The 25,771-nt window shown below is 36.1% G+C and overlaps 1 protein-coding gene across 8 annotated transcripts in view; it reads right to left on the reverse strand.

The window, feature by feature from the left end:
* Positions 1 to 25,771, reverse strand: part of OSBPL8 (oxysterol binding protein like 8) — a 176,520-nt gene that overhangs the window by 36,528 nt on the left and 114,221 nt on the right. For all 8 annotated transcript variants that reach the window (XM_013988326.2, XM_005655647.3, XM_005655643.3 and 5 more), the window contains 6 exons: positions 20,264 to 20,334; positions 13,143 to 13,220; positions 10,584 to 10,685; positions 8,026 to 8,229; positions 4,997 to 5,081; positions 2,592 to 2,763 (listed from right to left, as the gene is read on the reverse strand). In XM_013988326.2, coding sequence (XP_013843780.1) covers positions 2,592 to 2,763; positions 4,997 to 5,081; positions 8,026 to 8,229; positions 10,584 to 10,685; positions 13,143 to 13,220; positions 20,264 to 20,334 — 712 coding nt within the window. The remainder of the gene's footprint in view (positions 1 to 2,591; positions 2,764 to 4,996; positions 5,082 to 8,025; positions 8,230 to 10,583; positions 10,686 to 13,142; positions 13,221 to 20,263; positions 20,335 to 25,771) is intronic.

The raw sequence follows: 25,771 nt of genomic DNA on the forward strand, positions 1-25,771 counted from the left end.
TCTGCCAAAGACATAATTTTAGATTATCTCTTGTTAGATTTCTTTTCTTAGTTTTACAAACATCATCACTTGAATCAACCTATCACTTCTGGTTTGAAGGAAAACTTCAAGTCAAGACCATCAGATTTTCAAGTGAATGCAAATGAATTATAACTTTCTACCTAGAAAGGTCTCCAAAGTCCCCAAAATAAGTCCAAAAACAAAAGGAGAAAATGTATGAGATAATTATATTGATTTAATATTTGACTGATAGGTTTACTCTTAAAAAAAAAAAAATCCAGGGAGAATTGGCAATGGACACTTCAACTTAAGGAAATGAACCTACAGCCTAAAATTGTTAAGTTGCTATACCCAAACTTATTCTTAATTACGAGATCAGGGTTACTGATTTGTACAAAAAGGAAACAATTTTTTAAAAAAATCACTTATAGAATCAAAAACTTTTAAAAGAAACTTATTTAAGAAAGTATCTGTGGGTTTTATATGGTATAAAAAATTTAAGTATTTTAAAAATGAATACATGGTGCCACTATATATAATTGATACTTTAACAATGTTGAGGTAATAGAACAAAGCAGTCCTATTTGATTCCTTAGTCTCTATTTTTCTAAAATCTTATGTTCTGATTTTAATCAGAGATCTTCTAAAAGAAATTCATGTTTACAATATATTATTCTTTCTTTTCCTTTACAATCATGTATTTTTAAAAAAGTAGTCTAAAATTGCTCTCTTTGCTTACTTACCATCTAGTCTCTCTTTAACCCTCTCACAACCTGATTTTTTATTTTCTTTTATTTTGTTTTATCCTCTCTCCCCTTTGGCAAGCTATTCAATTTCAAGATGTCATCATCCTTTCTATGTGACGATTTCCCATGCATGCAAGAATAAACTTTAGACCCATGTTTTTAAATGTTTGACTGACATCATCTATATGTCCTGGGACCACTGCATGTCCAATATTTAATAAATTATCATCTCCCAAACATGGTCTTCTTAAAAATTTTTACCATCATCTTTCCACACACTAAAGATTAAAACTTGATAATCTTTTTTAAACCTCACCCATTTCCTGTCTCTTACAGCCAAGCAGATTCTAAGTCTCTGAGGTAGGTTCCCATCCCTGCTCATCTCTGCATGATCAGTTTCTAGCTAATTTTCTGTCATACAGCCAAATGAACATGTTGATACATTGATTCTACCTAACAGTAAAATAGGTTATATCAATCCTCTCCTTGATTCCCTAGCTGGATATTAGTTTTCATACTCTAAATTCTCCTGATCTTATTACTATAAGACATCTCTTCTTCCATTGTTTGTTTCATTCTTTTCTTTCCACTATTTATAGCTGCCTGTTATTTTTAGAGGTTTCAAACAAAACAAAACAAACATCTCTCTAGGATCACAAAGTAAGCTATTACACTGGATTCAAATTTAGGATCATATCTGATTCATCTCCCTACTCACAATTCAGTGAATTATACAGAAAAGTATATTTATCTTACATAGAAAAGAGGGTCAAAAATTTTTAATTAGTAAATATGTGAAGCAGATGAATTTTTAAGATCCCCAAACAAGAGCATTTAAGAATTACCTGGTATTCAATAATACCAGGGGAAGAGGCCCCAACAAAAACCTATTCCGGTATCAGTAGCAAACTACCCCCTCCAATCCTATCCCATTAAGACTCCTATACTGGAGTAAGATAAAGATCCAGATTATACCTGCAAATAAAGGATTTAAAAGGTTAGGTAATGGCAGCTTTAAAAAAGAATAAAGAAAAAGAGTCAAACAAAAGGATAGAAAAAAAAGTTCAGCTCAGGTTACACGGAGGCAAGGAGAGGAGCAGTCTAACTTTGAGGAAGGTAACTCAATACTGATAGAAATAAGTAGCTGCAGAGAAGCTGAGAGCTGGAGCAAGGGGGCAAAAGGGGAAGTCTATTTTTCCTGCAAGGCAACAGAAGAGATCTGAACCTCCACAAACCTCTGAACCTCCAACAAAGGACCTTTTCATTTTCCTGGCGAAAAACTTTTTTAGTATTAACTATAATGAAATGCTTCAAGGAAAAAAAAGACACAAACAGGATATGGTTCCTAACTGAAACATAATATAATAGGAGAATTCCACAAATACCAGGTAGAATAAGTCCCATTATAAAAAAAAAAAAAAAAAGTGCTGTTGAACAGCAATAAAAGAACAGATTACATTTCATTTTTATGAGGCAGGAAAGGCTTGACATATGATATAATATTTGAGATTGAGATTTAGCCTTGAAGAAAACGCAGGAGTATGAGGAAAGGAAAGAGCAAGGAGGACTAGAAATCATTCTTAATGGAGTGAACACACTCAGAAAGACAAGGTAGTTAGCATGGTTGTATTTAGCAAAGAACAAAGCTGGAATCAAAGAAATAACTTTTTACACCTCCCTATAGCAACTAAACAAATTTTAAACCAGGCCATAGGCTGTATAATGGGAAGAAGACAGCCAAGTTTCAATCCTAGATACACTACAAAAATTTTAGGCCTGCCAAGTAACCTAGTGAGTAACATAGTCTCAAAAGTAATCACCAGATTAGTGAGTACATCTACTTACTGGAAGTTGTCACCACTGTGGAGATTGTTAGCACGTAATAAGCCATACAAAGTCACATGTGTGCTGTCTGATGAGATGCTCAAGTCATGTTCCTTTCCTTCCCTGATCATTGTACGTTTAAGAAGACTAGAACATTTCAAAGCCAACTCCAAAGCATCCATCCAGCACCTTCCTAGAAGAACACAGAATATAATTCAAGAAACTAGAAAAACTAGCATGTATCTTAACACTGCTAACTTTCATTTATTTATTTTGTCTTTTTGCCATTTCTGGGGCCGCTCCCACAGCATATGGAGGTTCTCAAGCTAGGGGTCGAATCAGAGCTATACCCATGGGCCTACACCAGAGCCACAGCAACGCAGGATTCGAGCAGCGTCTGCAACCTATACCACAGCTCATGGCAACGCTGGGTCCTTAACCCACTGAGCAAGGCCAGGGATCGAACCCGCAACCTCATGGTTCCTAGTCAGATTCGTTAACCACTGAGCCACGACAGGAACTCCAACACCGCTAACTTTTAAACAGTTATTATTGCTCTCAGAAACATGGACTGTAAAAGTTAACTTGAACATAAAGTCCTGCCAGGGTTTCTTAAAGCAATTTTTCAAGTTTAGCAAGTGCTTTTTACATTTTAAATACCTAGAAATCACTGGTAAATACATAGCACTATGTACATTAAAAAATATACCTGACCTAAAATAAATGTACTTTATTTTTAAAATCTTTGAACATTAACGCATAGTATAACTTGAAGATAAACAAAGTACATAAAATACACTAAAGGGATTATGTTTCTACTATAAATAAACTATCTAAAATATTTTGTTATTGACTGGACATCTATCCCATGGCTAGCATCCATTCTGCTTACACGTATGGAAAATTTTAAGTCAGAAAAATACCTGTACAATACTGTTATTAACTGCCATATTAGTTAGCAGAAACATTAATAACTTTATTTTTAAAATTAAAATTTAGAACAGTATCAGCAGAAAAAAAAGTTAGTTGCTCTTCAATGTCATATGTATTTATTTCAAGATACTTTAGAAATACCAGCCAAATAATTCAATTTCATAATGAAAACTCACGTTTATGATTTTTTTTTTTTTTGTCTTTTAAGGGCCGCACCCTCGGCATATGGAGGTTCCCAGGCTAGGGGTCAAAATGGAGCTGTAGCTGCTGGTCTACGCCACAGCCACAGCAACACCAAATCCTTAACCCACAGAGTAAGGTCAGGGATCAAACCTGCATCTTCCTGGTTACTAGTCAGATTAGTTTCTGCTGAGCCACGACAGGAACTCTTGATATTTTAATTAAAAAAATAATCATCTGGTAAAAGTAAACTTTAAAAGATTATACAATTCCCTAGGCTAAGCTAGTATAAACTGTAAAACATAAAAATGAAGAAAAAATTACATCATCAATTATTAAGGTTTTAAAGTTACCTTGCTTTCATATAAGTTATACTCTACCTATATTTGCTTCAGTAATTATTAAGTAATAAAGTACAGAAGTTTGTATTTGAATGTCCCATATAAAAAAAAATCAGGCGTTCTTGTTGTGGGGCAAGAGGGATTGGTGGTATCTCTAGAGGCCTGGGATGCAGGTTTGATCCCCGGCCTGGCATGGTGGAATAAGGGTCCGGTGTTGCAGCAGCTGCAGCATAGGCCACAACTCCAGCTTGGATCTGATCCCTGGCCTGGGAACTCCATATGCCATGGCGCAGCCAAAAAGAGAAAAAAAAAAAAAAAAAAAATCAAAATAGTGTATACAATGTCTTATGTTAACGTTTAATGATAAAATAGAAACAGTATTAAATGTATTTCTAAAATGACAAAACTTAATGTGTTATCACAGAGAATACTAACTAAGTCAACAAGGCATTAATATGTCAATAAAAGATGGAGAAAAGGAGGTCTTGTTGTGGCTCAGTGGGTTACAAACCCGGCTAGTATCCATGAGGATGTGGGTTCAATCCCTGGCCTCACTCAGTGGGTTAAGGATCTGGTTGTCATGAGCTGTGGTGCTGGTCACAGTGGTGGCTTGGATCCCATGTTGCTATGGCTGTGGTATAGGCAGGCAGCTGCAGCTCTGACTTGATCCCTAGAGCCTAGGAATTTCCATATGCCACCAGATGTGGTCCTAAAAAACAAGGAAAAAAAGATGAAGAAGAAAACTCGAGGCTGCTAATTTATCATTCAATTATATAATGCTTCCTTCCCATCTGATTTCCCTGTTTGTTAGCCAAGTTAATGATATATTTACTGTCCTAAGCAATTTATGATTATAATACCTCTGCTGCAAATTCCAGCCTGAAGACACATTTCCCCAGAGGAAAATGAAGTGATATATAAAATAAACCCATAAAAATGAGGACCAAAATCCAATCCATCACTTGTATTTACCATCTGACTCTGAAGTGGCTCGGATGATTAAATAACTGCTAGGTAAGGGCTGAGTTATAGATCCAACTGCTTCACCTTTTGGACCCTTAAAAGAAAAATAAACAAAGTAAATGGTGTACAGTATTATGAGATCTCAACTTCGTATTATCTACTATTATCTATAATAATTTGAGGCATGTATTATAATTTTTAAAAGCAAACAAGCTTCAATTTCATGCTTCTTGAGAAGGTAACTGTTAGTATTGAGGAAAGTTTTCCTCTTCCAACAAATTTACGTCCTTACCTGGAAACTGATTTTATAGTTAACATTAAATATTACCTCTGCCTCTTGTTCACATGTTAAGAAGAAACCTAAAATTTACCATACTAGATGAAATTTTAATTTAACAGGGAATTTCTCTATCACAAAAGAAATACTAAATTTCTGGAGGCATAAAGAAATAGCTGGAAATATAGTTATAGTTTATAAGAAAAGGAGAAATAATTTTTTACTAGGTCCAGGGAAAAATGAATCTCCATTTCACAACCAATGACACACTTGTTTATAAATATCAACTTAAAAGCTAATTTTATTTTTCCAGAAACAAGAGAGAAAAAAATATATTGTTGCTGGTGGTGATGGGGTTGTTTTAGAAGTATACATCACCAAGAACTTTACAGTGATTAGTATCACCAAGGCTAATATTAGATGGACATAGTTCTTATCTGGAAAAAAAAATGAGGATAGAATTTATAATATAATTTTGATTGAAAAAGCATAATTTTTCAAGGTTGTCGGATCAAAGAGTAATACAGATTTTAAGAAGCATAAACATTAGCAAGTAAAGATGGACATTTAAAATGAAAAAAGCAGAAACAAATCAATATGATTTTAACAAACCCTGTAATATCCCTTGGGGACTTTAAAGTAGCTTTATAATTTATGGTCCAGTTCCCAGAATCCGAGTAGGGCAGGACTCTGAGTCCTGCACTTCAATCTTGATTCCATGCTAGAAAAATTACTTAAGTAACCTATTTAGGCCTCAATCCCTTTATATGGGTAAAAGAGGAAATTTGTATTACCCTTACAGGTATGAGTATTTTAAAAAGATTCCATGTAACATGCAGAAAAGAGTCCCTGACACAAAGTAAAAGTTTATAACCATAACCATTACCTAACCATAGACATTGACTTTGAAGCCGTTTAACAATGTCCTAAGCAGGTTTTGTTTGTGAAGAATATTCTCATGTTTATATAACTATACAAATCCCCCCCCACCAATATTTGGAGTGAAATAATTTGACATTTTAAAGTATTTTTTAATGATTTAAAAATTCATTATAATTTTTACGATTCCTAAGAATAGCAGTAAAGAATAAATCATATATATATAAAAGATTTTGAAACTTTTTTTTCACTTGAGAATTACATGATACAGAAATACCAGAGGTTTCACGGCTTGAATTCTTTCTCCTATGGGAAGTACATGATCTCAGAATAAAACTAACTTTGTAATCCTAAATTTACTCCTGCTATGACTCTGGACTACTGAAATAAAGGTAAAAGTCCAGGTCTTTTTCTAGGTGTATTAAGCAATATCCAACTAATTAAAAAGCTGAAGCTATTTTTAGTTAGCTCTAATCTCAATTAGGTTGTTTTCCTAAAGGAGGAGTCCTAATACCTTTATTCAAGTGTAACTGACTTAAGAAACTAAAACAAGGATCCTTTGTAAAAATTTAAGCTGAGAGTTCCCTGGTGACCTAGTGGTTAAGGATTTGGCATTGTGACGTAGTGGAAACAAATCCGACTAGGAACCATGAGGTTGTGGGTTTGATCCCTGGCCTTGCTCAGTGGGTTGAGGATCCAGCGTTGCCATGAGCTGTGGTGTAGGTCACAGACTCGTCTTGGATTTGGTGTTGCTGTGGCTGTGATGTAGGCCGGCAGCTGTAGTTCCATTTTGACCCCTAGCCTGGAAACCTCCATCTGCCGCAGTTGTGGCCCTAAAAATACAAAAGACAAAAAAAAAAAAAAAAGAATTTAACATTGTCACTGCTGTGGCTCCTTGTCCCTGGCCTGGAAACTTCTGCATGCCACAGGCACAGCCAAAAAAAAAAAAAAAAAGAAAAGAAAAAGAAAACTTAAGCCAGATTCATTTATTCAGTCAGCATGTATTACATGTCTACTGTTTGTAGAATTCCTTAGTAGTTTATCAAACAAAGGATTTCTATTTTCTAAGTGATCATGGTAATGCTTTTTAGTTATAAAAGCATTGAAGCTCCATTTTCAAAGAGAACGACCTCTCAAGAGTAAGTAGGACTGTTCTACTTATAGGCTTCTTATCTCATATTTACATCGCTACAGGAAAGACCACCAAAATAAATGGCCAATTCTGTTCTGGGGACCTTATAATTTGATAAAGAGAAAAACACATTAAACATGATACAATATTACAAGGCAAAGCTGGTAATTGCAAACTGAAAAAACAGTACTAACTGAATACCCATGGAAAAGAGATAATATAAATATAAATTTCAGAACATTTTCTGGAGAAATTTTTTTTTTTTTTTTTGTCTTTTTGTTGTTGTTGTTGTTGTTGTTGCTATTTCTTGGGCCGCTCCCACGGCATATGGAGGTTCCCAGGCTAGGGGTCGAATTGGAGCTGTAGCCACCAGCCTACGCCAGAGCCACAGCAACTCGGGATCCGAGCTGCGTCTGCAACCTACACCACAGCTCACGGCAACGTCGGATCGTTAACCCACTGAGCAAGGGCAGGGACCGAACCCGCAACCCCATGGTTCCTAGTCGAATTCGTTAACCACTGCGCCACGACGGGAACTCCTGGAGAAATTTTTAAGTTTGATCTTAAAGGTAAAACTAAGGCTTTTGGCGCATATTTCACTGTGGGTAAAGAAAGAAAAAGGAATGGTGTAACTGAAAAGAGAAACATATTTTAAGCTGACAGAGGACAGCAATCATTCACTGATTTATCTCGGTTCTACTCATAGTCAGTCATCTCTACATTTTACCTATATAACAAATGCTTACTTACCTTCACCGCCCAAATAGACTGCTCCAAAGGATGGAAGAGTTTAAAACAAAAGCCATCTTTTTTTGATGGACGCTCAATGATCTCACAGGCATTCAGAAGGACTGTTCCTACCCATTGACCATTTTTTTGGGTTTTATAGATCAGTAGCACCCCGGGTTTCAACACACACCACAGTTTGGTCCAGCTCTTTAGAGTACCACGAATCTACAGAAAGATAAGTTTATTTAAGGAATAAGGCTCTGTTTTTATCTTTCTGCTTCACAAGATACTAATCAAAGAGAGGTAAATAGAGTATTTTAATCTAAAATTTCCATAGAATGTACACTTTAGATTCACTAGATATATGTTCGTTAAGCTACCAAAAGGCAAGCATGGCAAATAAACATGAAAATAGCATGACTCTTGCTTCTGAGGAACTTAAATTCTAAGGACAGACTGAGTCAACAGGTAGAAAATAACATACCAAGTAGAATGGTCTTCCTAACCAGGGCAGGGACCATTAAAATATACTTTCCTAGTACTGAGATCTGGAGCTTAAAGACTGAGTAAGTAGAGCCAATATAAGTCAGAAGGTGTTTTTCAGAATAACACTGAAGATGAATACCAGTATTACTTGAACTATCAAGGAAATTATCCTTAGACTTCCATTTTAGTAAGTGAATTTCCACAACAGATTTCATAAGGATTTTAGGTTAGAGGTTATATTTACTCTTGGGAAAGTGGAAAACTTTCATGGCTGGGGTGATTTTTTTAGGTGAGAGCTATGTACTAAAACTTCCTGGGAGTCAGGGTCTTACAAGGTCATTCTTAAAGTTAGCACTGGTCTAAAGATTCCTAACAAGTATCCTACAAGTAAGAATGATAAAGGGGACAGGGTGATTAGGATGGTAGAAAAGAAGGTAAAAATAAGTGGGTCTAGTCAAAGGCCAAAAGAATAAGGTACAAACAGATGGCCAATGGGCACATAAAAAGATGCTTGACATCATTAATTATTAGAGAAATGTGAATCAAAACTATAAAGAGGCACCACCTCACACCAGTCAGAATGACTGTCATTAAGAAGTCTAAAAATAATAAATGCTGGAGAGGGTGTGGAGAAAAGGGAATCCTCCTACACTATTGGTGGGAATTGTAAACTGGTACAACCACTATGGAAAACACTACGGAGGTTCCTCAGAAAAGTAAATCTAGAACTACCATATGATCTAGGAATCCCATTCCTGGGCATATATCCAGACAAAAATATAATTTAAAAAGACACATGCATTCCCATGGCAGGACTATTCATAATAGTCAAGACATGGAAACAATCTAAAATGTCCATTAAAAGATGAATGGATAAAGAAGATGTAGTACAACAACAACAACAACAACAACAACAAAGGAGTTCCTGTTGTGGCTCAGAGGTTAACAAATCCGACTAGGAACCATGAAATTGCAGGTTTGATCCTTGGCCTTGCTCAGTGGGTTAAGGATTTGGCATTGCCGTGAGCTGTGGTGTAGGTCACAGACGCAGCCTGGATCCCGCGTTGCTGTGGCTCTGGTGTAGGCCGGTGGCTACAGCTCCAATTAGACCCCTTGCCTGGGAACCTCCATATGCTGTGGGTGCAGCCCTAGAAAAGACAAAAAAAAAAGAAGATGTAGTACATATTAGCCATAAAAAAGAATGAAATAATGCCATTTGCAGCAACATGGAGGCAACTATAGACTACCATACTAAGTGAAGTAAATCAGAAAGAGAAAGACAAATACTATGTGATATCCCTTATGTGTATAACCTAAAATATGATGCAAATGAAACTATCTATGAAACAGAAACAGACTCACAGACATAGAGAACAGACTTGTGGTTACCAGGGGGTGGGGGAGGCAGTAGGGGAAGGAGAGATTGGGAATTTGGGGTTAGCAGATGCAAACTACTACATACAGAATGGACAAACAACAAGGTCCTACTACATAGCACAGGGAACTATATTCAATACTCTGTGATAAACCATAATGCAAAACAATAAACACATATATATATATAAAGAATGTATATACATATGTAAAACTGAATCACTTTGCTGTACAGTAGAAATTAAGACATTGTAAATCAATTATATTTGAATTTAAAAATAAGGAATGCAAACAGCAATACGTATGTTTTTCTGAAAATTAATGCTTTTCAAATAACTTTTACATTAACTTTGTCTTATAATTTCTCAAAAATGCACATATACCAAGTCTACAATAATATTAAGTGATAATGTGAACAGCAAACAAAATATTCCTTTATAGCATATTGATTAGACTATACCATGTCACATATATCAAAAAGCCTTTCTAAAAGAACTGCTATCCATATCTGATGCTATTGTTATGCAATGTTATGGTTCCTTCTTTCCATTAAGACTGGAACATAGATCCTCTGGGATACCATTAATAGCTTCTTTGTTAGTGAAAAACAATCTCCTAGGAATAGTTTTTGTCTTGTAGGCTTTAAGGGCACTCTGGGCTTTCCTATGCCAGTAGGTAAATATCCAGCAATTTGAATTCAAGAGTCAATACAAACTGACCTTCAACCAGTCAGCCATAACGATAACAGAAGGATCTGTGATTGTACTGAGTAACTCCTTTGTGGCTCTCTTCTTTTCTTCTCGGTAATTTTTCTTCTGTACCTATTTTTATAGAAATGACAGGAAAATTAAAATTTCATTAGAAGTAGGCAATTTCTTTTCAATTTTTTAGCTCTACAGAATGCAGAGTATAAAATTCTAAACTGGAGTTCCTGTCATGACTCTGCAGAAACAAATCTGACTAGGAACCATGAGATTGCGGGTTTGATTCCTGGCCTTGCTCAATGCATTAAAGATCTGGCGTTGCCATGGGCTGTGGTGCAGGTCACAGACATGGCTCAGATCTGGCGTTGCTGTGGCTGTTGCATAGGCTGGCAGCAACAGCTCTGACTAGACCCCCAGCCTGCTAACCTCCAAATGCCTTGGGTGCAGCCCTCAAAAAGACAGAAAAAAAAAAAAAAAAAAAAAAAGAAAAAAATTCTAAACCTCTTAGAATTCAAGCATCTTAGGCTAGAAGAAGGTTTTTGTTTTGTTTTGTTTTGTTTTTTTGTTTGTTTGTTTTTTCCTATTTCTTTGGGCCGCTTCTGCGGCATATGGAGGTTCCCAGGCTAGGGGTCGAATCGGAGCTGTAGCCACTAGCCTACGCCAGAGCCACAGCAACGCACGATCCGAGCCGCGTCTGCAACCTACACCACAGCTCACGGCAACGCCGGATCGTTAACCCACTGAGCAAGGCCAGGGATTGAACCCGCAACCTCATGGTTCCTAGTCGGATTCGTTAACCACTGCGCCATGACGGGAACTCCTGTTTTGTTTTGTTTTTTTAAGATTTGGTAGGATTTTCAGAAAAGCAAGATTAGAATCTAGTTTTTCTGATCACTAGTCCAGTTCTCTGTATATTTTTAAAGAATTTTACCTTTTAAAATTATACAGTACATGAATACAAACTCATAGTAAAAATTTCAAACAACACTAGTAAAGCTAAAGGGCATTTTTATTATACTCTATCTTATCCTGATCCCCAAAACTGATGACTATTAACCTTAAGGAAAATGCTACCCTTTCAGGCCTTTTCTATGTATACAACCTATAGAAATACATAGCTTTTGTGTTTGTTTTTGTTTTTTTAATACATAAAAAAGATTCTCCTGTCAATATTTTTTGTAGCATTTCACTTCTATTTCCATTCTAATGTCTACTTCATTCTTTTAACTGCTATACAATATTCCTAGTATGAATACAATAATAAGACGTAACATTTATTGGGCACATTCTGTGTACCAGCGGCTGTTATAAACACTTTATATGTATTACCTCATTAATACTGACAATAACCTTGGGAAGTAGGACTATCATTATTCTGATTTTAGAGATGAGAAAACTGAGGGACAAAGAATAACTTGCCCAGTAACTCACACAGTAAGTCTTAGAAGCAGAATTCAAATAGAGGCAGACTGGCTCTAAAAGACAGGCTTTTAATCACCATGCTATACTGCTTTTATAATTTTTCTTACTATAGTCTCTTACTGATGTAAATCTACTCTGTTGTCAGTTTTTCATATACAAACAACTGGTAATTTTGCTCTTTTTCCTGACACATAGCTATAAATAATTCAGAAACTACCAACTGTGAAATTCATTCAAATTACCAGAGTTTTACCCTTCATAAGTCACTTCTGAGATAATCTGGGTAAGCAGCCGTGGATTAATGAAATATTATTATTGCTTTGTTACTATTTATAAATGGGAGAAAATAACCTATGAGCGATTTCTTTTAAAAACCATAACACAAAATCCTCCTAGCTACATTTAATGGTAAAGAGATTTACATGCACACAACAAAGTTTTAATAGTTAACAAAGTTAGACTTTGATAACTGAATCACTTTTCTGTACAGCAGAAATTAACATATCATTGTGAATCAACTATACTTTAATAAAAAATTTTAAACTTTTTTATTAATATGCATATCTGAATTAACAGATTTAATATGGGGTTGCAAATGCAAACATATACAGGATTAGATATGGGAAAAAAATGAGAGTTAAAGAGACTATATGAGAATCAAGAATCAACTGGAAAGCATATGTCTCTTAAGCTCCAGGATCTGTGGCTATTTTGGAAGACAGGCCCAAGATCATATATTTCTTAAGAGAAGCTGGAACTCTGTACTTGTAACTGTTGGCTCAAATTTTTAAAAATTGTGTAGATCAAAAAAAAAAAAAAATCTATCCATGGGCCAAATTCAGCCCATGATATACACTTAGTAAATGCAAATTTCAAAGGGCAGCAAAGCTTCCCATCAGGTGTTCCATAGCACAGTGATGTCCCTGGCTTAAGTATAACTATGCAGAAACATCTAGGCCTCAGCCCTGCTCCCAAACAGCCAGCTGAGGCCAGAGCAGCCCTGGGACAGTCATCAAAGGGCCTTGTCAGCTGACTCCAGTGTGATATACAAACATTAACTTTTTTTTCCTGTAATTTTTCTTTATCTTATTAGCCTACTTTCAAAAGCACATGCAAAGCATAACATTAGTTATAAAATAACTGGAAACTAACCTTGAGAGATTCTTTTTTTGTGAGCTTGCTTGAAGCTGAATTATCCTTCTCCGAGCCATTATAAAGTTTAGATTCAGACTGAAATCACATAGAAATGAAGAAAAGAGAAATAACAATTAAAACTGCCATTTATTCTATATATACATATGGCATATAAAAACTAATATTAAAACTATGTTTGTGAGGGGTTGCCGTTGTGGTGCAGTGGAAATGAATCCGATAGGAACCACTGGTTGTGGGTTAGATCCCTGGCCTTGCTCAGTGGGTTAAGGATCCAGCGTTGCCGTGGACTGTGGTGTAGGTTGAAGGCATGGTTCAGATCCTGTGTTGCTGTGGCTGTGGTGTAGGCCATCATATGTAGCTCCAATTCGATCCCTAGCCTGGGAACCTCCATGTGCCGTGGGTGCAGCCTTAAAACAACAACAAAAAAAAACTATGTTTGTGACATTGTTCCCATTTATTGCTGTGACTCAGGCAAATATCAACTTTCAAATACTGATTTTCCCTATACAATATTTGGGTTTGAAAACAAATCCACACTAAAGCCACAAAAACACAAAAATAAAAACATCAGTAGCTTAGTTTATAATGTGAGGTTAAATAACATCACATAAATTTTTACATTCTATTTTTCACAGTATTTCTGAAAAATACAATTATTTATTTATTCTTAGGACCAACATATCCAAAGCAATGTAATATTTTAACTTGAAATATTCTAAAAACAAAACAAAACAAACCCAAAAAACTTTGGCAAGCTGCTGTACACACTGCCCTGTTACTACTTCTCCAAAGGGAATAAATACAAATATCTTCAGAACTAGTACTGAAACACTCTAATTTGTACAGAGTTGAAAAATCAATACTCCTAGTATCTATTTCTTCCTAACTACCCATGCCCCTAAATTATTATTGTCTTATATTTGTTTCCTGACCTTGTTTATACTTGATATTTCTATTCAGTCTTCATGAGAACACTGATAAATAGGCATTACAAGTGCTTTTATCTCCATTTACAAATCATGAAAGGGAGACTCAGTGAGGTTGCTATTTCTAAAATCAATCAGTAGCAGAGATCAGAACCTGGGCCTTCTCATCCAGTACTCTTTCAGAAGGCTATTTTCTTCCACCAGAGCAGAAGAATATAAAACTAAATGTGCCCCCTATAAATCCTGGAACAATAAAATTAAACATATTCCTTTACTGTCTTTTTACTATTGTTAGAAATGGAAGAAGGTACTTAAAGTTCATAGCATTACTCCCAGTGCCAAGAAAGTCTATGTAACTTAATCCAAACCGTAGCTTTCAAATATTTCATGTCCAGCTCTGTATAATATCACTAGATGTGCTCAAGGATGAAAAACTTTGGGTATAAAACTCCCTCACTCAATTTAAAAATTCCTGAGGATAAGGATCATCTTATTCATCAATTGTACCCAGATATCACCTGGAGAAAAGAAAGGGCTCCAAAAGTACCTGCTGAATTAATAAAATGAAAATGAAACTAGCATTTACAGCTAATTTCTTTCCTCTCTCCTAAAAGTACTTCTGCTACTTAGCACAAAATACAGATTATTATGCTAATCGTAATAACTGGCTGACCTGGAAGGGAACTGCAAACTACACTCAATGTAGAAGGTGTGAATTAACCTGATTACATTTTTATTAAAGTTACTCCTCTGAGGAGTTCCCTGGTGGCCTAGCAATTAAGGATCCAGCATTGTCACTGCTGTGGCCTAGGTTCAATCCCTGGCCAGGGAACTTCTGCATGCCACAGGTGTGGCCAAAAAAAAAAAGGTACTCCTTTAGGAAGTGGACTTGAAACATTATATAGCTTACTCCCAGAATGACAGGCTTTACTATGATACTGAAACAATTTCACAAAAGTCCTCAAGCCAAAGAGGTCTCTGTCCTCTCCTTGCCACTGGAAACCCAAAGATGAAACAGCTACTGGCAGAAGAATATTATGGTCTCTATTTCCCACAGCTTAACAGGAAAATGTGTATCATAATGTACTTTTTAGATACTATTATGTGAAGAATACTAATAGTATTAGTTAAAAGTTAATGAAAATAAATGACTGTTTAACTCTTTTATCAAGTACTATGATGTGTGTGCTCTTCCTCATTTAATCCTCGAAGCAACCCTATGAGACAGTGGCTGCTAATAAAGAAACTAGGACTAACATATTAAATAACTTCCCAAAGTCACAGAGCCATAGCAGGTGATATGGGATTTGTACTCTGGTGTGTCAGTCTCAGGCTCTTAGCCATCTCACTACATTAATTTTTCATCTCTTAAAACTGTTCATATAGAATCTCAGACTCAACTTTAAGACGTCTTTATGAACAACAGGAAATCTACTTCCCTGGACAAGACAAAATCTGGCTTGGAGATTCCTAAAAAGTTCTAGTATATAAGGGACCAGCAGGCCTGTCAGGTATCACACGAGCTTGGTAATTACAGCACACACACACACACACACACACACTTCAAGGAATCCTTGCCCTACAATGTAGCTAGTTCTGAAGAAAAATAAAAATCCAATGACCAAGTCCTATAGTCTTTCTAATATGGTATACTTAAGTTTTCTCAATCAAGTTACCTTTTTTTTTTTTTTTTTTTTTTTTTCTTTTACAGCTGCACTTGGAGCAACTGGAAGTTCCTGGGCTAGGGGTTGAATTGGAGCTGCAGCTGAAGCCTATGTCACAGCCATGGCAACAATGGATCTAAGACACATCTGCCACCTACACCACAGCTTGTAGAAACGCCAGATCCTCAACCCACTGAGTGAGGCCAGGGATTGAACTTGCATCCTCACAAACACTATGTCAGGTTTGGGAACTCCAACAAGTTACCTTTTAAATTCCAAAAATCTTAAACTGTTTTTGTTGGAAATAAACTGAGTTTTCTTTCTTTTATAACCTTAAAGACTACTATCTTCATGATGACACCCTATGGGCTGTGTGACTACGGGAAAGTATTCAATCTCTTCCAGGCCTAGTTGCCTCATTTGTAAAATAAGGATATTCATACTAACTCATAGGGTTGCTCTGAGGGTTAGATGAGGTAGTATGAGTGATATGTTTAACAGAGCACTTGTGTGTCAAATTTGTCAGAGCACTATTTTGTATCAAGTTTGTGACTATCTAAATTGCAAGTGCTGTCAAAAACTTGACCTTTAGGGAGTTCCTGTCATAGCACAGCAAAAATAAATCCAATTAGGAATCATGAGATTGGCAGGTTCGATCCTTGGCCTCGCTCAGTGGGTTAAGGATCTGGCGTTGCTGTGTCTGTAGCATAGGCCAGCAGCTGTAGCTCCAATTCGACCTCTAGCCTGGAAATCTCCATATGCCGTGAGTGCTGCTCTATAAAGCAAAAACAAAACAAAACAAAACTTGACCTTTAATAAATGGAATATTAACATACGGGAATGCTTTCAACTTGCTTTGAAAATTATAAGATACTGAAGATATAGGATTAATAACAATAATGATAAGTTACTAGGACAAATATTTTCATTTAGAAAGGTTGTTTTTTTTTTTTTAAATGTCCAAGTAAATACATTTTTAACAGCAAGTGACAGATGACTTAGCAAACCTATAGGCAAGCAGACTGATGACGGGGAAATAAGTCAAGAGATCTGGGCTCAGAAACCCTTATCCTTTTAATAGGATTCCTTCCATCCCCCTAGACATAATACTCATGCTGACAATTCCTTTCATTGAGATGGACAATTAAAATTTTATTTTAAAATGCTAAAAGGAAGGTGTGATGATTTGATTAACTGACTTCTCTAATTCACTCATTTCCAGGATGCATGAGAAATAAGAACTGCCTTTATTTTAAAAATGGCTGGGGCTGGTGGAAGAAGAATTGCGCTTACTGGTCTCAAACGTGTATTTTTTTTTTTTTTTTTTGTCCTTTTGCCATTTCTTGGGCCGCTCCCATAGCATATGGAGGTTCCCAGGTCAAATCAGAGCTGTAGCCACTGGTCTAGGCTGGAGCCACAGCAACTTAGGATCTGAGCCACGTCTGCAACCTACACCACAGCTCACGGCAATGCCAGATCCTTAACCCACTGAGCAAGACCAGGGATTGAACCCGCAACCTCATGGTTCCTAGTCGGATTTGTTAACCACTGAGCCACGACGGGAACTCCTCAAACGTGTATTTTTAAGAAATAACACAACCCCAAATTCAATGACCAAAATAACAGTATTGATACTTTTTGCATAAAATTCATAAAAAATGATAAGGTTAAAGCTATTTAATGGTCTGAATTATACAGATCAATCCTAGAAGGAATAAGGATTTTGTTTCTCAAAGTTACTTAGATAAGAATAAAATCTTTAGGGAAATCCCATCGTGGCGCAGTGGTTAAACGAATCCGACTAGGAACCATGAGGTTGCAGGTTTGATCCCTGGCCTTGCTCAGTGGGTTAAAGATCCGGCGTTGCCGTGAGCTGTGGTGTAGGTTGCAGATGCGGCTCAGATCCCAAGCTGCTGCGGCTCTGGTGTAGGCTGGTGGCTACAGCTCTGATTAGACCCCTAGCCTGGGAACCTCCATATGCCATGGCAGCAGCCCTAGAAAAGGCAAAAAGACAAAAAAATAAAATAAAATAAAATAAAATAAAATCTTTAGAATTCCATGAGAATAAGATTTGATCATAAATGTATACATTTTAGGATTATTCTGAAAAATAATAGAGTGGAATGTATATTAAAATAAGGACAAACTAGTCACTATGCATCTTTTAAGCTAATAGAGTAAACCAATATTAAATCTAAGTTAAGACAGAACCAGTATGATTCAGCTCTTGGAAAATAACAGAATGAATTTTACTTATACCAAATAGTTACCATGTCAAGAAGCCCATTCTTTCACTGTAGTTCTTTATTCAAAGGAAGAAAAACAAATTCTCAAATACCTACTATTAACCAGGCACTTTGCCAGGCACTTAAAGTATCATAATCTGGGAGGTATAGATCTTATCTCCTTTGTACAGATAAGAAAAGTGAAGCCACTCTAAATTCTAGCCCTACCACTTTGGGAAGTTACTTAACTTCAGTTTGTTCACTTACAAAATAGGGCCAATAATACCTGTTATGAGAGTTAAGAATGACATTTATCATGCTCTTATATTACAAAGAAACTTTAATATCATTATAATTAGCCCCTTAGAAATCATAGGTAATGTATGAGAGTCAAGATTCAAACTCACTTTTTTGACTCTAAAGCAGTGAACGACTGCGGTCCAGTAGAACTTTCTGAATAACAGAAATGTTCTCTATCTGAATGATCAAATATGGTACTGAGCTACTGAGTTTTGGCTATGACTGATCTGCATAGTTGAGACTGAGGAACCAAATTTCTAATTTTATTTCATTTTAATTTAAAGAATTATATACAAGTAGGTGCTACTGTACTCAAAGTGCAGTCCTAAAGCCTATGTTTCCTTTTTTTTCATTAATGCACACTGCTTCATTAAGGTATGTAGGCTTGCCTTTCAGGCTCCCTACCATCCCCTCACCCTCCTATTTAGAAACTACATGTAGATGGCTGTGGTAGGTAGGTCTGGGATTTAGATTTCTGAGTAGGAATACCACTATACCATATATTCACCAATTCTGGCATTAATTGCTTGAAAATAGGTTTTTTAAATTCCATAAATTTCACTGTATTTTTAACCATGTCAGAATCAAGATAAATTATGTCCTCATTAATTATGTGTCTCATATAAAATGACAAAGGCATTTCTCATGTATATGTTATATACACAGACTTTCACCTGAAGTACTTAGCACATATAAGTATAGGATGGACTGTTATGTAACTTAAAAAGTTTAGTGTGAAAAAAATGTGTGTAAAACATACCATGGACTATGATAAAAATATATTGTGGAATCCTTTCAACTACTCTCAAGAATAGGAACAAAAAATGTAGGGTTTTAAAAGCAAAGCCTGCTGCTGAGAATAGCAGACAATTTACTAGCTTAAGAAATAGATTTTCTTAGTCATTGAAGTTTGATTACACAAACACAAAAGCTTCCCCTACTACTAAACCTGACCAGACATAGTAGTACAAAATCAAAACCAGTGACAAATTATAGAAAATCCAGTGAATTACAAACCCATAGGAAAGACAATGCATCATACAGTGCTTCTCAAATTTGAACAGTACTCTTTAAAGAAAAAAATTCTCAACAGACTTAAGAATATGCACAAATATCCCGGTTTGAGAATTACTTATTTAGGGAACTATGTCTTATTTTAAGAAATTGTCTTTCAATTGCAAGCTATTACAGTAAGAGATGTTTGGCCTTTAAATGGCAAAAAGTACATTTATTTTTTTTCTTTGGCCTTGCCTGTGGCATGTGGAAATTCCTGGGACATGGATCAAACCTGTACCATAGCAGTGACCCAAGGCACTTCAGTGACAATGCTGGATCCTTGACCTGCTGCTCCACAAGAGAACTCCTAAATGTACTTTTTTTTTGGTCTTTTTTCTAGGGCCACACCCTTGGCACATGGAGGTTCCCAGGCTAGGGGTCGAATTGGAGCTGTAGCCACCAGCCTTTGCCACAGCCACAGCAACGCGGGATCCAAGCCGCATCTGCGACCTACACCACAGCTCACAGCAACACCGTGATCCTTAACCCTCTGAGCGAGGCCAGGGATCAAACCCGCAACCTCATGAATTCCTAGTGGGATTCATTAACCACTGAGCCACAACAGGATTATCAATTGATTATATTTTGATTATCAGTTGAATGAATCCAAAAAAACTTCCCCAAGATTGTTTTTTTTTTAAAAAAACAATGAACCCTGACTATTTCTCTCCATGGTACCCACAGAGATACACTGCTGTCACAGACACCCCAGAAACAACAGCATTCTAGAGAGATCACTGGTTACCAATAGGCTGTATTTCCAAGTAACCAATATCACCTAAATAGGCACCAGTGGAACTTTCTTTTTTTCACCCAAACTACACAGTTTACATATATCAACATAAAAACATCTCATAAAAATCTGATAGGATTTCAGTGTTAGCTCACTCATCTTGAATATTAGAAAAATGTTAGGATCATATATTTGAAGACAACAATATGCTTACCTTGCTCTTTGACATAGAAACTGAAGATTCATCTTTATTTTGAGAAATGTCTTCCTTTCCTCTTTCAAAACCTTTAAAAACATGATTACCTCAGTATTTGAACATATAAATAGGCATTCAAAAAGCTATTCAATTTCAAATATACATTATATTTGATATATATCAGTGCAAGAAAGTCTAAACTGAACATACCATTTTAAACAACTATGGTTTAAAGACTACCAAAGGGACATCTGTAGTATAGTAATTCATTAGAATAAACCAAGGCTTACAGAGGCACTGATCCCTTTTCCTGAATCCATCAACATAAACTAAATATCTGTTTTCTCTGCTCATTCACTTGGCATGAATTCAACTCATGGAAATTTTATTTCAGTTAGGTGTTTTCTAACAAATAATCCTAAATGACAGAACCAGCCCAACATATTTTCACAACTCTTGCCAAACAATTCCAGAATTGGTGATAAAAGAAAACTAGAGAAATAAATCTGAATTGAGGGACAGACTTTTAAAAAGTCCAATAATGTGTTTATTGTGAGAATTAAATGAGGATGTATAGGAAGCGCTTAGCATAGTATTTGCACATAGTATGTATTCAATTAACACTGACCTTTAATATTATCACTGTTGCTTTTTTTTTTTTAGGGTTGTACTTGTAACATATGGAAGTTCCTGGACTAGGGGTTGAATTGAAGCTGCAGCTGCCAGTCTACATCATAGCCATAGCAATGCTGGACCCGAGCTCCATCTGCGACCTTGGCCATAGCTTGGGTCAATGCCAGATCCTTAACCCACTAAGCGAGGCCAGGGATTGAACCCACATCCTCACAGAGACTACACTGGGTCCTTAACCTCTGAGCCACAGTGGGAACTCCATTGTTATTTACTATTGCTATATAAATTTTAAGATCTAAAAATATGAGTGCACTGGGGTAAACATGCACACATCTTTGCAATCATGTAACATTTTAATAGAGCACTATGCCTAAAGTAATCAACAAGTTAATGCTGAGGGGGTATAACTAGAGAAATGCTAATGCTGACAGGCATAAGAGGAGCACTACTTATTCTGTTCTTTCTACTTTTGAAGATGAGTAATATTAACTCTTCCCCACTATTCTGAGTCCATTAAAAGCCTATATTAAATATACAATCATTCCTAAAGCAGTGCTTAAAAAGTCATCAGTAGTACTAGTAACTGAAGCATTTAAAAATCATTTCTAGCATATAAATTCTTCTGTATTTGGTTTATATTAACTAAAACAAATCCATTCCATCTTCACTTTTGTTTTCTTGGGCCTTCCTTCCACATGTTCCCTGACCAGGTCTCAAACTTGTGCCTCAGCAGCAACATGAACCACAACAGTGACAACACCAGATCCTTAACACGCTGAGCCACCAGGGAACTCCACATTCCATTTTCTTAATCCAGAGATTTTACTGATTTTTTTTTTGTAATATGAATAAATGATCTTTTTTCATTCTATCTCTAATAAGGATTAGGATCAGTTAATCCTAAAACTGAGGGGGGAAAAAAAACTTTCATAAATCTGACATGGAATTTTAAATGAAAACTTACCAGAATTGGAAACTCTCCCCCCCCCCCCCCCCCTTTTTTTTTTTTTTTTTTGCTTTTTAGGGCTGCACCTGCAGTATACTGAAGTTTCCAGGCTAGGGCTTGAATTGGGGCTGCAGCTGCCGGCCATAGTCATAGCAATGCAGGATCAGAGCTGCATCTTCAACCTACACCATAGCTCACAGTGATGCCAGATGCTTAACCCACTGAGTGAGGCCAGGGATCAAACCTATATTCTCATGGACATTAGTCAGGTTCATTACCACTGATCCACAATGGGAACTTCCCAGAATTTGAGGTGTAAAGCAAACCAAAGTTACATAACTGAATTTAAAATTTTTAAACTATTCATTCAGAGTAATGAACATTTTGTGATAAGTATTTCTCAATATCAATAAATTAACATAAATTATTTCAAAGACCTAAATATATATACAAGTGAACAAAGATTTTCTAAATGCATATGTTATGAATGGAAGAAAGATGATGTCTTTTTTCATTCTTGTAAGAACAGACTTTTACTTCAATTTCTCTAATGCAATTTAGCTGAATCTAGATCAATCCATTCATCAATGTAAGAAAAATGCCCATTTCACTGTGTCTACATTTTCATATTAAAAACAGAACAGTAAATTAAAACAAAGTAGAAGTTATAAATCTGAATAGACCTTTTTTGAACATGTAAATATGTCTTGCAGAAAGCTTCAAATACTTAAAAAGGACACTCATACAAAAAAAAAAAAAGACAAAATTAAAGCAAAAGAAGAGAAAAAATGAAAGAAAGAGGCACTCATAAACCTAGACTGCATATTATCTGTCAGACCAATAAATGAATCCTGTTTTAAAAGATTTTCTAGGAGTTCTCGTTATGGCTCAGTGGTTAACGAATACGACTAGGAATCATGAGGTTGCCAGTTCCATCCCTGGCCTCGCTCAGTGGGTTAAGGATCTGGCATTGCCGTGAGCTGTGGTGTAGGTCACAGACGCAGCTTGGATCTGGCTCCAGAGCTACAGCTCGGATTAGACGCCTAGCCTGCAAATCTCCATATGCCGTGATGCGGCCCTAGACATAGCCCTAGAAAGAAAAAACAAACAAACAAAAGATCTTCTATACCTCACACTTGCAAATCAAATCATTATTTTAAAAGCTGGCCCTGATAATTTCCAAGTTATTTAAAATAATAGCAGGATAAAGCAAAAGGTTCTCAAAGTCCAGTCAAATAATTTTGAGTTTCAGCTACATGCAAATAGGTAGATGATTAGCATAAAATTCAGAGACCGTATAAAAATGTTAAAAAGCCTTAAAAAGAAAACACTGCCATATTGTACACTAAGTTTTCAAGGGTAATCTGAAGGTAAACAAAGCAAAAAGCACTGCATGAGGGACTCTTTCTTTTGACTAGATAAAAGTGGCTTCCTAAAAACATGCAAAACAGTCTTACAATGCAGAATAGTCTCAGATCATAAATTTTCACCAAGTTTGCTTATTAGCAATGGTGGTAGTAAATTCTCTTCCTACTATCCTGCTCACTGCCACCATAGATGGAAACCTACATCCGACTAAGATGGGTAAGACTAAAAGGACTAACACCATCTAAATACAGGCTGGAATATGGAGGAACTGGAACTCTATTCACTACTGGTGGGACTATAAATAGCATAATCACTTTGGAAAACTATTTGACAGTATCTAAAAAACTGAAAGTTCTCATTCTAACAGAGCGTTTCTCATCTGATCCTAGATATACCCACCAGAGATGACTGCATTCATGTTCATTAAGAGACAGATACAAAAATGCTCACAGAAGTCTTATTCATAATTGCAAAATCTGGAGGCAACTCAAATAACTATTAATAAACGAATGTATTAGATTATAGTCATACAACGGAATGATACACAGCAATGAAAAAGAATCAATTATCACTATACAAAACAACAAACAGACTATTGAGTGAAAAAAACTACCTCTCACCATCATCAAAAAAAAAAAAAAAAAAAAAAGAGCACATACCATAAGATTCCATTTGTATAAAGGCCAGGGATTAGCAAACCTAATCTATTCTATGGTGTTCGAAATTGGAAAACTGGTTTATCTCTGTTGTAGGAGAAACTGACTAGGAGGGACATGAGAGGGTCTTCTGGGGATCTAGGAAACGGTTACATGTGTCAATACATAACTAAAAATCCAAAAAGCTGTACACTTAACTATAAGCTATGCCTCAGTAAAAAATAAAAAAATTCAGATATTCTTCCTTTTTTTCTAGTTTATTAGACTTCTCCTGCTTTGACATCTTTTCTTCCTTAGCCTATATCTCTTTAACCTATTCTGCTCTGGGCTAATTATGATTCAACAATGATGACAATTATCATGATAATTAACAGAATAATTTTTTTTTTTTTTTTTTTTTTAGAGCCACATCCACAGCATATAGAGGTTCCCAGGCTAGGGGCTAATCAGAGCTGTTGTTGCTGGCCTACGCCAGAGCCACAGCAATGCCAGATCCAAGCCGTGTCTAAAACTTACACCACAGCTCACAGCAACGCTGGATCCTTAACCCACTGAGCAAGACCAGGGATTGAACCTGCAACCTCATGGTTCCTAGTTGGATTCGTTTCTGCTGCGCCACAACAGGAACTCTGACAGAATACTCTTAATGAAAACAACAATAAAGCCACTAATATCCATTTGTAGGAACACTTGTGGTTTTAAGACACTATGCCAGATGGTTTACTTCTAATCTTTAAAACAATGCCACACCCTTCCCCTAAATATTAGGTATATTCTATATAACTGAAAAACTAAGGCTCATGGAAATTAAGTGACTGGACCAATGTCTATAACGGTTTATCAGAACTGATTCAAACTTAGGTCCAACTTTAGAATTCATGCTGTTTCTAGAATGCCAGGGTACCTCTCAAGATCCTAGGCCAATATCTCTAGGAGGCCTTGCTTAGATCATGTAGGCATAGTTAGCTGTCTCTTTCTCTATTTGTACTATCATGTTTCTAACAATGTACTTCAATTCTTGCTTTCATGTTCATGTCCCATACTTGACTGTGAGTTCCTGAAAAGAAGGGTCTAATTCTTTTTCATCTTTTCAAATACAAAGTTTGATAAGTTGATCCAAATATTAATAAAAATGGACCCCAATTTTATTTGTAGTAGCTTTTTAAAATATGTGAAATATAGCACACCTTCAGAGAAATGCATAAAACATAAATGTGTAAGCTAATGTATACAGTGAACATTTGCCTAATCACCCCCCAAGTCAAGAAATACAGAACTGTCAACATTCCAAAAGATTCAGTCCCCACCAGCCCCATGCCATTCCTGATCACAATCTATTTTCTCTTCTTCTCCTCAAAAGTAACTACCATGACTTGTACAATTATTATTTACCAGCATGTCACAGCAGGTATTTCATTCATTTTCAGTGCTGACTAGAATCTTACTGCATGACGATGGGTGGTTTCTAGTTTGTTCTTCTTATCAACACTTGGTGATACGAATATTCTTGGAAATGTATCTTAGTAGACATATACATTCATGAGTTTCTTTAGGGTTTAAACCTAGAAGCAGAACTCCTGGGTTAGAGTATATGTGTCTTCAACATTAAGAATACCAAATTGTTTACCAAATTGTTTATTTTTCCACTAACAGTGTGCAAGAATTCTTCTTTCTCCATATCCATAGTAACATAAGTATTGACAAATTTTTAATACTTTTGCCACTCTGTTGGGTGTGTACAATAATGGTAAATCAATGATATTTTGGTTTGCATGGCCCTGATTACTAACGATGTTGAGTACTTTCTCGTACATTAATTATCGTTTTCATTTTCTCTTTGTGCATTAAAAAAACCCCTCATTGCCACTTCTTATTTTTATAGGAATTCGTTTTTTCCCCCTTTGGCTGTGCCCAAGGCATATG

Source organism: Sus scrofa, chromosome 5 (assembly GCF_000003025.6).
Source record: "Sus scrofa isolate TJ Tabasco breed Duroc chromosome 5, Sscrofa11.1, whole genome shotgun sequence".
In the NCBI taxonomy this organism is placed as follows: domain Eukaryota; kingdom Metazoa; phylum Chordata; class Mammalia; order Artiodactyla; family Suidae; genus Sus; species Sus scrofa.